Source organism: Brienomyrus brachyistius, chromosome 21, assembly GCF_023856365.1.
Source record: "Brienomyrus brachyistius isolate T26 chromosome 21, BBRACH_0.4, whole genome shotgun sequence".
Classification (NCBI taxonomy): domain Eukaryota; kingdom Metazoa; phylum Chordata; class Actinopteri; order Osteoglossiformes; family Mormyridae; genus Brienomyrus; species Brienomyrus brachyistius.
In genome coordinates, this window is record NC_064553.1 from 15,411,616 (window position 1) to 15,422,784 (window position 11,169).

General features: G+C 48.1%; 1 protein-coding gene across 2 annotated transcripts; it reads right to left on the minus strand.

Moving 5' to 3' along the window:
- Positions 1-417: 417 nt before the first annotated feature.
- hnrnpm (heterogeneous nuclear ribonucleoprotein M) lies at positions 418-6,700 on the minus strand. Of its 2 annotated transcripts, XM_048989233.1 has the most exons (16): positions 6,558-6,700; positions 6,029-6,198; positions 4,344-4,396; positions 3,672-3,679; positions 3,493-3,586; positions 3,174-3,392; positions 2,939-3,092; positions 2,783-2,832; positions 2,643-2,703; positions 2,460-2,570; positions 2,342-2,383; positions 2,188-2,259; positions 1,956-2,057; positions 1,277-1,827; positions 907-958; positions 418-818 (listed from the first exon to the last, which is right to left on the minus strand). In XM_048989233.1, the coding sequence occupies exons 1-16, from the start codon at positions 6,596-6,598 to the stop codon at positions 655-657; spliced, it is 1,944 nt and encodes a 647-aa protein (XP_048845190.1). In that variant the 5' UTR covers positions 6,599-6,700; the 3' UTR covers positions 418-654. The 2 variants fall into 2 exon arrangements, with proteins under 2 accessions (XP_048845190.1, XP_048845189.1); XM_048989232.1 differs by lacking the exons at positions 3,672-3,679; positions 4,344-4,396; positions 6,558-6,700 and having other exon boundaries at positions 6,029-6,168.
- Positions 6,701-11,169: the final 4,469 nt, after the last annotated feature.

Consider the following 11,169-nt stretch of genomic DNA (forward strand, 5'->3'; position numbering starts at 1 on the left):
AAATGGTGATCAGCCAGATCCTTCTGGGGGTGCAAACCAAACAAACATGATTCTCAGGTTTAAGGACAACCAGAAACATCCAATTTATTCCCAGTACTGCCAGTTTCATGAATTCATGAAGAGGGAAAGTGAAATTTTAACAGGGACTTGGAAATGAAGTTGTGCGGAATGAAGGAGTCTTTCAAGGGGTGTCGATCCAGCACACCCCACCTGCACGGACCGGGAGAAACGGCACCATGCGGCTGTCAGGAGATTTTCTGAACAGCGCAGCACATAAAGGTGGCACAGCCCAGGAGACATTCACCTTCCGAAGGAGTTTCTTCCCAGCTTGGCAGGCAGACCGTTCACCCTAACAATCCAGCATTAGCCACATTCAGATTCTGAGCTAGAGGCACAAAACACACCCACCAGAATCGCTTTAATCAAATGGTATTTATTCAAAGAGAGCTTGCACGTCTTCTAATGCCAGGTACGAACTTAAGAACAGGATGAAGTCTCAAACACTGGAATTTATCAAAACACCTCAGAGAAGGTGGCGTTGAAATCAAAAGCATTTAAAAAAAAAAATATTTGGTCACTAAAATTGGAGGCAAGTTACACCAAGTGCAGAGTACTCACACAACCAAACTAAATCATGGGGGAGCAGGGTCAGGCTTATGCATTTCTGTCGATTCTCACGTCGATCTCCCTCCCGTTCAGCCGGTACCCGTTCATGGTGCGGCAGGCCCGCTCGGCAGTCTCCGGGTTCTCGAAGCGCACCACCCCGCAGCCCTTGGACTTGCCATTCTCCACCTTGATGTCCGCGAATTGCACGTGACCTGCGGGCACAAGAGCGTCATGTCACCTCTGGGCCGCGTGCCCTCAAGGCAGGCGGACTGGAGTGAATAAGCACGTCGGCAGCCTTACCGCACGCACTGAAGGCGTCCTTCAGCATCTTCCAGGTGAAGTCAAAGGGAAGCTGTGGAGAAAATGCAAAGGTCAGACAGGGGCTCCACCCAAACCTCAATTTCAACACGAAGAAAAGTATTTAGCATGATATCTAGGCCTGGTAATACAGGCTAGTGAAGGAAACACTCAAGCAGAAATGGCCAAAGTGGAAAGAGACTAAAGGCTTATTTACACGTATTCATATCTATTTCTATGCAGAATCTTTGCCATCAGTGGATGCACAGCAGTGCACCCTATGGCACAGCCTCTACACGGAAGGTTAAATCAGCCTTAAGCTATCAAACTGAACACTGACCAAATCTTGCGCCCACAAGTTGTTATCACTCACATTTCTGACAAAGATCTGGCAGCTCTTCCTAGCGTTGGCCCCAGCACCTGGCCCTCCACCCCCAACTCCTCCAAAGGGGTTACTGAAGCCACCCCGATCCAGGTCTGAAGGTCGGTCGAACTGGCCCCCGACGCCAGAGGAGCCCATCCGGTCCATCCCAGTGCTGGGGAAGCGGTCGATGCCAGTGGAACCCATGCGGTCAAAGTTGGAGCCCATCCTGTCCAGGTTGGAGCCCATCCGATCCATGCCCATTGGAGACATGAAGTCCATCCCCCCACTCATGCGGTCCATGTTGGATGGGCCCATCCGGTCAAACCCACCCGGACCCATGCGGTCCACATTTGAGGTCATACGGTCCAGGCCAGATCCCATCCGATCCATACCAGGCCCTAGACGGTCAAGGCCAGATCCCATTCGGTCAAAGCCAGAACCCATCCTGTCCATATCAGACACCCTGTCCATGCCCATGCGGTCCATCCCTGGCATGCGGTCCATCCCGGAGCCCATGCGGTCCATGTTAGTGCCCATGCGGTCCATACCCATGGAGTTACCTGAAAGGCAGACAGAACCACACGTCAGGAGACCCCAGTAATATGCAGTGAACATTAGAGTGTCAAACCGTCGCCATCCAACCACAGGCCCAGTACATGCATGTGTATAAATACACCTCAATACCTACCCATTCCTCTGTCAAAGGACTCACTGAAGTTATTGCGAGCCATTCCCATCTCGTTTCGGCCAAAATCACGGTCAAATCCACTACCGATTCCACGGTCCATGTCTGGCGATAGAGAGAAGACATGCACATTCACTACTGGCCTGAAGTTGAAACTCATTCAGAACAGCTGCCCAGCCAACACAGAGGGGCTGAATTTGCAGGGGAAACTACTGGACAGGAGCATCCTGCTCACCATTCATCCGCCCCATTCCAGAGGGTCCAAATCTGTCCATGTTGTTCATTCCTCCCCCAAAGTTGTCCATTCCTTAAAAAAAAGCCCAGGTGATGTTATTTTCATATGCCAAGACGGATGGGGGCCATTATGACATCACAGGCTGATTACATACCTCCCATTCTGCCCATACCACCAAAGGCCATCCCATCCATTCCTACAAGACAAAGGTGATCAGCACACAGCAAACAGCAACCTTCGACCGGACAGCCCAATGACCAAGACAGCGTTACCTCCAGGGCCCATGGACCCCATCCCTGTAGCACTGCCCCCTCGATTCAGCTGGTTGGCATCAATGGGCTGCCCGCCCGGTCCCAAACCCAGACCAATACCACTGAGCCCACCTGCAGGGAGGAAGTCAGTCAACAAATAGTTCTGAACAGCTACAAAAATAAATAAATGCAGATGAAACTCACGGGGAAGAGCGGGGGGTCTCTCCTGGGGGACAAAATCATCCTTGGGCAGGGACTTCTCATCCTGAAACAGGAGCAGCAGAACGTAAAGAATTTGTATCAGTGTGGGTGGTGGTGTCTCTTCAGGAGACCCGACAACTTACCAGCTTCACATGCATGACCCTGTTGAACAGCAGCTGGCCGTTGAACATGGCTGAGGAACCGGTCAAGGGTCACACTTAAGGCTACGGTGAACACGGCATATGCAAATCCAAACACAGGAAACATTCACGGCACCACACATCTTCCACAAAGGATACAGACTGCCTGCACGGCCTCTATGGGCATCTCAAACGTTATGGTGCCCATCCCTCGGCTTTTGCCATCCTTGTCCTCCAGGATATCTGCACGCACCACAACCCCGGCCATGCTAAACACCTCCTTCAACTTCTTCCAGCCCACCTTGTAATCCAGCTGCAAACACAAAGCAAAGACTCAGCACATACTAAGACCTTCGGCTTGCAGAACCAAGCTCATTGGCCTTTGACGTCTTACATTGGCCACGAAAACTGTGCTGCCTATCTTTCCAGCCTGAAGTCCGTGGATGATCTCGTTGGGGATGTTGGGATTGTTCAGGAGACTGGGGGGAATGTTAACCATAGGTGGGGCACCGGGCCCCATACCCATGCCTCCCACACCCATCCCGATGCCACCAGGAGGGCCCCCTCCCTGAGCCCGTTGGGCTGCTCTCCGTGCAAATTCACCATCCACATCCTGCAGAGAGAGACTGGGTGTTAAGACCAGCATTACAACAAGACATTCAGAAACAGGGCCCGGAATTGGCTGTGACTAACCAGTGGTCATCAAGCCCCACCTCTTTCACTTTGAGAGGCCTTCCATTTAAGACATGCTTGTTGACCTTCTCCACAGCCTTCTTCATCAGCTCCTCAGTCCTGAACTCAACAACCCTGTTTCAGAACACAGTCAGTCACACACAGCTCTCAAAAAAAGGCAGCACAACATGTGAGACACACCAGAAATAAGCATACTTACGCACAGCCCTTGATTTCATTGAAGACATCAATAATGAGCAATGAAAGAAAAAAGAGCTTTATTAGATACAGAAATCTCATACAAAATGGAAGACATTTACAAGTCATTCATGCACATTAACTGAAATTAAACATCTGCTTTGACGGTTCCAAAGTAATATCCCCCAGTTATCTCAGCCACTGTCCAAACAACCTCAGCCTGACTCATTACAAATGCTCACTGACTAGCACACCCTACTAGCACCATATGTACCACAGCATGGGCAGGTCTCATGGAAAGCATGAACATTGCTAAGCCAGAGCATGCTTTCATTTTACTGCACGACTCAGTGGCAACAGTAACACCATTTGGCAAAGCCAGTAAACTAACTGGCACTTCAGAGCCCATTTGGTCCCCGTAAAGAAACCCGACAAACGAGCAGGAACCCAGTGCCCACTGGCAGGCTCACGGGTTACGTGGGACAGCAAATCAGAGCTACACCCTCAAATGGAAAACCTCCATGACGTTATTCGTTAAGGGACATAGCGGAAGCGTATTCTGCCAAGGGAAAGTGGGTCTACCAAGGATCCCCCACAAGTCTCACTCCAGATCTCTGCAGGTATGATCACCCACAAATATGATGGTAAAAGAAAACTCAAGCTTGCGAACAGGATGTTCGTCTCTGGCACTTACCCTCGACTTGCCTTCTGCGTCCATTAAGTGTTCCACGTATGTTACCTCACCCACTACAAATCAGATTCCAGACGACAAACACCAAGGGAGAGAAGCCAAGAGAACAGTGGGGTTTAGATCAGACATCGACAGCCGGGCGGTGACAGCAAGCGCGGCTGGACTTTCCAGACCTCCCCACTGCACCTCAGCTACACAACACTGCCGGTACAGGTCTACAAAGAGCAGGCTTGTTTGGTTAAAAGACTCCTTAACATGCCCTTGAGTAACAACCCCAAAGCATTGTTCAAAGTGGAAAAATTTAAGCAGACCATTCGGAACTCTGCTCTTCCAAACGAGTCCGTCATCCACCACCATTTGAATGTGAGACTCCCGCCCACAAGACTAGGAACCACGGCCAAGTGGTAAACTACTACAGGAAACCAGGTTGAGTTCTCATCCAGCCTGTACTCTGTAAATATCCGAGCTACTCCAGCATGCGAGGAAATATCAACTGGAAGCAATTCGAACACCGTGGCCACTTGGACGGTCATCAGAGAAGTTAACCTTTTGACCTGTCCACTCAGACGAGTGGAAGACAAAAACGCACAACGATTAGTCCAGCCAACAGCTTGTTTGTTTCAAGTGCAGGACTCTACACAGATCATTGCCAAACCACAGCCAAAACCCTGAAAATTATCCAGCAATGTAAAGGGATCTGGACTCGGACCAACCCAAAGGTTGAAACAAGGACAAGTTTAAGAAGCAGCTAAACTTTGTAGACCTGTACCCCAAACAGCCCTAACATGTCCAATGTCACTGAGGAACAGCTCTGCGGTGGCATCAGCCAGTAACCACATTCGCTGTGGCAAACCTAAAAAGAGAGAACGCAATTTAGTCCTACAAAGAATCATGACAATCAACGCAGGGTCGGCACGCTCCACACTCAGCACATTACACCATTCTGAACAGCATTCGATGTCAACTGCGAGAGTCCCCACGTTAAGCTCAGGAAGCTTCTTCGATCTTAACGAGCACCCATTAATGAGAACTTACACTGAGAGCCAAATGAGACTGATTCAACCAGCATTCTTTACGTTTGAGATTCTGTTCAAAATCAGAACTGCAAATAGACGGCCAAGGTGACTCAGAATCGAACAGCATCTGCTGGAGGGGGTGATACTACATGACCAGAGAGCCGAGGAACCGAAAGCAAAACTGCAAGTTAAGCCCATTCCCGACTCATCCAAGTCGGCACGGAAACGTAACAGAATCGAGCACCGGGTGGCGCCTATGAGATTCCTCCTCCGCATGGATCTGAAGGAGACAAATCGAAACACCGCATCCAGCAGTGGGTTAGCGTTGCAACCTCACATCCGAAATTTCGACTTTGAGAAGAATGGAGATTTCCACCAGCAAGGTACATGCAGTCCAATTTAAGCAACTGAATCATTCACACTAAAGACCCCCCTTCTCACAAGCCTTAAAGGCAAAGAGGATGATCAAGTACGAGATGCTGAGCGATGGAAGACCTGAAAAGCTCGCTCTGCTTCAGAGGAGCACCCCAAAAACCTTTCCTCTAGAGTGAACAGCATTCAATCCCCCCCGCTGCCTCCACGGGGTCTGTATCCACCTCCTGGCAAACCGGAGGCTTGCTGGGCTCCTCTAAACGAGCCTCTACTTGCAACCGATCGTCCAGGTCACGTTACCTTTCTCCTTCATTAGGTCTTTGAGCGCCTGCCACTTCACGTCAAAGGGGATGTTGCTGACGAACACCCGGTATCTCTTGGATGGGTTCCCATAGGGCTCGAAGCGGCCGCCGCCCCGCTTCTGGGGCCGCTCCTTCCGTGTCTCGTTAACCGCCTTCCCGTTCATCCCACTGTGAGGAGATAGGGTTTCAGACTCGTGGACTGTAGGTAGACGCCCAGACCCAGTCTAACGACACATAGCGACGTCCCCCACCCCCATCATACTGCCGCTACTTTAAAAGCACAAAGAGAATGACCGCAAACATACATTGGAATACTATACAACGCAAGTAGGGCGTCACTGGCTGCACGCGTAACCGATTATAATACCCCAAAGCACCGATCAGAATCAAGCTAGCAAGCTAAAAACACAACGGGGGCCGAGGATGCGATATTAGGGCACGTATGGATCGTGATTATGGCTCCCCTTCTGCACACCGCAGATTATAAGGGCCTTAAGGCCTGCTCTGCTGCAACCGGCAAAGCTCACCTCGCAGGGCCCGGTTTCTCAGCCGCTGCTTCAGCCGACATCTTGACGCAGTTATCTTCCTGAAACGATAAAATGGACGAGTCCTTCACAACCGGCGGGGGACGCACACGGCACCTTCGCGGGATTTCTTGAGGGTTTATAATCGGCAATCACCGAACGGAAAAGCCCGCTTTGTTTTTTTCACGTTTCACCAGTGTAAGCGAAGGAGGCTGTCCCTAGGATCTCCACCGCTAAAATGGCGGCTGCACCGCGCAGAAAGTGGCTTTTCAATAGCGCCCACGAAGTGCATTCTGGGATTTGCTTTGTGTTCGGCCGACACGGCGGCGCCGGTAACTAAGCGCCTTTAGTGACCGACCTGGGATCGGTGCACTTCTGCATACACTTCTCTTACACACTCGGAGGCGACTAATACAACAGATCCCGGAACAGTTTTTTTTTTTTTACGGGCATAGCGTTAGCAGCACCGTCGGGACGGAAAGGCTCAACGGCAGTTTTGAGAAATCAGTGGGATCTATGAAAACGTTTAATCAGTTTAATTGTGGCGAATTTTTCTTTTTGCGGATGTAAAAAAATAGAGATCAATATGAGAAATGTAATGCAGATGTAAAGAGTAAATGGAACAAGTACCAAGACTCCAGAACTGTCGAAGTTGCAGCTTAGAAATGAATTATACTATTGGGGGCGCGCGTCACGGCAATTAGCTTCTATCAATACATCCATAGTTACTTACCCAGTATCTTACACGGTCACAGTGACCCTGGAGCCTACGCCAGAAAACACAGGGCGCGAATCACATAACACACATTCATTGCATCCATGTTGATAATCCCACAGGTTCTCACTGCTGATTTCCTAGAGCTGCTAGATTCCCTCAACCTACAACAACATGTTAATGTCCCCCCACATTCCAGGGGTCACACACTTGACTTGGTCATTTCAAACTTCGCCCCCATCAGTAATCTACAGGTATATGATCTTGGTATCTCGGACCATAAAGTACTGTCAATGGAGCTGCTCTTTCTCTCCCCCCATATCAAACCAAAACGTCAGATCCATTTCAGAAATCTGAAGAACATCAATGCAGATGCCCTGGCCCTGAACCTTAAATTTCTATCCTCTGAACCTACCAGCTCCCTGTCTGTTGCTGACCTCATAGATTTCTACAACCAGTCCCTGAGCAGTCTCCTGGACTTCCACGCCCCCTTAACATCCAGATCTCATTCTCGTGCTCAGCACCTTGGTACACCTGCGAGCTACGAAAAATGATGGTGGCTGGGCGTGTCCTTGAGCGGCGGCTCAAGACCTCTGGGTTGACTGTCCACAAACAGGCTTACAGGGAACACAGGAGGGCGTATGCAGAAGCTCTGAAGGCTGCACGGTCCAGGTTCTATTCCACCATCATCAGCAACAGCTCCAGAAACTCCAAAATACTTTTTTCAACTATAAATCACCTTCTCAAACCTCCTTCACCTGCCCACTCTGAGGCCACCGAGGAGAGGTGCAACATGCACATCAATTTCTTCAGACAAAAAGTTGATAAAATCCGCTCATACCTCTCCATGATCTTCTGATGACAGCAGATACTGGTTCCCCTTCTCTACTCATCCTCCTTGACCTGACAGCTGCTTTTGACACAATAGACCATAACATCCTCCTTCACCGCCTGCAATGCACCATTGGACTCTCAGGAACTGTTCATAACTGGTTCACGTCATACCTAACTGGCAGAACCGAACATGTCGCCCTTGGCAGTGCTCTGTGCTAGGCCCCATCCTTTTTACCATCTACATGCTCCCCCTTGGAAATGTCATTAGCAGGCATGGTTTATCTTTCCACTGCTATGCCGATGACACTCAGCTTTATCTCAGGACTACCCCCACCTCCTCTACTGCTCCTCTGCCAACATCCACACTAACTACCTGCCTGGAGGAGATAGAGGCGTGGATGAGGCTCAACTTCCTTCAGCTGAACAAATCCAAAACAGAAGCCATCTTAGTAGGCACACCACACCATCTCCGCTCTTCTACCATCACCAGTATCACTTTCTCTGGCCAAAACATCCACCTTTCTACAGCTGTCACCAATTTGGGTGTTAAAATGGATTCTCAACTCACCTTTGACACCCACATCAAACACCTCTGTAAGTCATCATTTTACCACCTCAAGAACATCGCTAAACTCCGCCCAACACTTTCCCTGGCAGATGCAGAGAAGCTCGTCCATGCTTTTGTCTCCTCCAGGTTGGATTACTGTAATGCACTCCTCATTGGGATTCCTGGCAAGAATATTCAGAGACTTCAGTATATTCAGAACAGTGCTGCCAGGATCCTGATGAGGGTGCGAAAGCATGATCACATCACCCCCATCCTGAAAACCGTTCATTGGCTCCCTGTCCCGCTCAGGATAGAGAGCAAGGTCTCCCTTCTCACCCATCAGTGCATCTATGGACATGCCCCCCTTTACTTACAAGAACTCCTCACCCCCCATACCTCCTCACGCACACTCCGCTCTGTACACACTAACACCCTCCAAGTCCCCAGAACCAAGCTCCGTAGCATGGGTGATAGGGCCTTTTCATCTGTGGCACCAAGGCTGTGGAACGCCCTCCCTGACTACCTGAGAGCCCCACAGTCGACTGATGTTTTTTAAAAAAATCTAAAAACCTATCTTTTTAGAATGACATTTAGTTGAGTATTTTTACTTTTTACTCTTTATAGTCTAGTCTTTGTATTTTATTTTATATTATTATATTTTATAGTATTTTTATTACACTACTCTTTTACTTTGTAGCACTTTGAGATTGCTAGAATATAAAGTGCAATACAAATACAATTTATTATTATTATTATTATTATTATTATTGCAGCTGGTGCAGGGCACCACTTGGGCTTTGCCTTCTACTCAGGAGTGTCAGAGAACATCCCCACCATGGAAATCACAGCCTGGTTTGGTATCTGCTTTGCCCTGGACTGTAAAGCTCTGCAGAGGGCAGAACACATCTGTAAGGGTCATCCGCTCTCCCTGCAGGACATTTACCTCACACTATGCATGGGACACGACCCACCCAGACAACTGCCTCTTCTGTTGTCTCAGTGAGATTAACCGAGAGGCTCAGAAGGAGCTTCTGCCCTCAAGCTATTTAACTACTTAATATTTAATTGACACTTCTAATTCATATTTTCTCCTTAGTTAAGCACCTCACACTTCGTTTGATCTGTGCTGCACATCTCTGGTGTTTAATCTTTTTTTTTAGAGCATAACTTTTCAGTTTCGTTGTCCAAATGACAATGGCAATAAAGATTATCTTTATCTTTCTTATGACATATTCATTATATTGTTACTTTTAATGTATTTAATGTGCTATCACCATTTATTACGGCGGAGTTCACCATCTTGCATATCACTGCAGGTTATAATCTGACTGTATACATGTGACAAATTAACCCCTTCAAACCAAACAAGGCTTGGCAACAAATATGAACACAACAGACAGTTGTTGAGACATTAAAAGATAAATGAAGTAGTTTTTCCCAGAACAGATTTCCTGTTAAAATACGCATTAGTAAGGGTCGTCATGTGCATCACTTTTACTGTGGAAATGTTATGGAAATGGAAACAGGACATGATTTTTCACTCTGCGCACTTTCAACTTCCTGCAGCCACAGACCAGACAGTCTTAGTCCTGTCTTATCTGACACTGTCAGGGGTTCCTCTGCCAGTAACATCTCGGCTCAACCACCCCCCATGACCCCCATTCTGTAGATATCTACAAAAACCAGGCACTCAAAATAGCAAAATTTCCTGCCCAACTGATTTTCTGCTGAAATGCTAGGAATATGACATTCATGTTTCCTCTGAAATGTTTACTGCTCCAAGATCGGCATTCCCAGTAAACCCTTAACCACTTAGGTCCATTGTGGCATCTTGGTTCATTCCTGATTGTCCCATGAAATCGTACTTTTGCTTGACCCCCAGCATTCCACCCTACGAACATTTGGATAGTAGGTTTACAACGCATTCACGTGCCACGGAGGGTGCATGAGGAAATGGAACCACTAGGTGGTGCTCTCTCTCAACGCCAATGACAACAACCTGCACCGGCTTTGACTAAGCTCTATTTCAGTATCCCTCACTGTAAATAAGATGTTAGACACTGCTTGTTGTCACACCTAAATTACTGTACTCCATGGGAAATATCTGTGAAACTAAACCAGTGCTCAAACTAGAGACTCCAATTCATTAATGTAAGATATTTTCAGAACAATGTGGAAATGAAATGAGATTTACTGAAAGCACTTAGAACAGAAGAATACCCATATCGTCACTGATATGCGGCCAGTTGCTCTTTAAGGAGGACAGTGCGTCTAGAATTTTGGACTGGACATCAAACTGTAGAGAAAACACCTTGAGATCAGTAATGAATCGTTTTTAACAAAGCCGTTTCCTCTAAGAGAATTCAAAACTCAGTACCGTCCATTGAAGGTGCTTTTTCTTTGGTGTTTTAAGCAAATTTGTAAATGTTCTGATTTGTCCCACAAACCCCAAATGCCAAACATCAGCCAAAGAGAACAACAAGGCTTGGAAACAGCAGGAGCAGGACCCCACACACCTA

Coding starts and splice junctions, on each gene's coding strand:
- hnrnpm (XM_048989233.1), bottom strand. CDS start 6,598: ATGTCGGCTGAAGCAGCGGCTGAGAAACCGGGCCCTGCGAG. Junction 2,571..2,642: donor GAGACCCCCCGCTCTTCCCC/GTGAGTTTCATC, acceptor TCCTCCCTGCAG/GTGGGCTCAGTGGTATTGGT. Junction 2,058..2,187: donor TGGAATGGGGCGGATGAATG/GTGAGCAGGATG, acceptor CTCTATCGCCAG/ACATGGACCGTGGAATCGGT.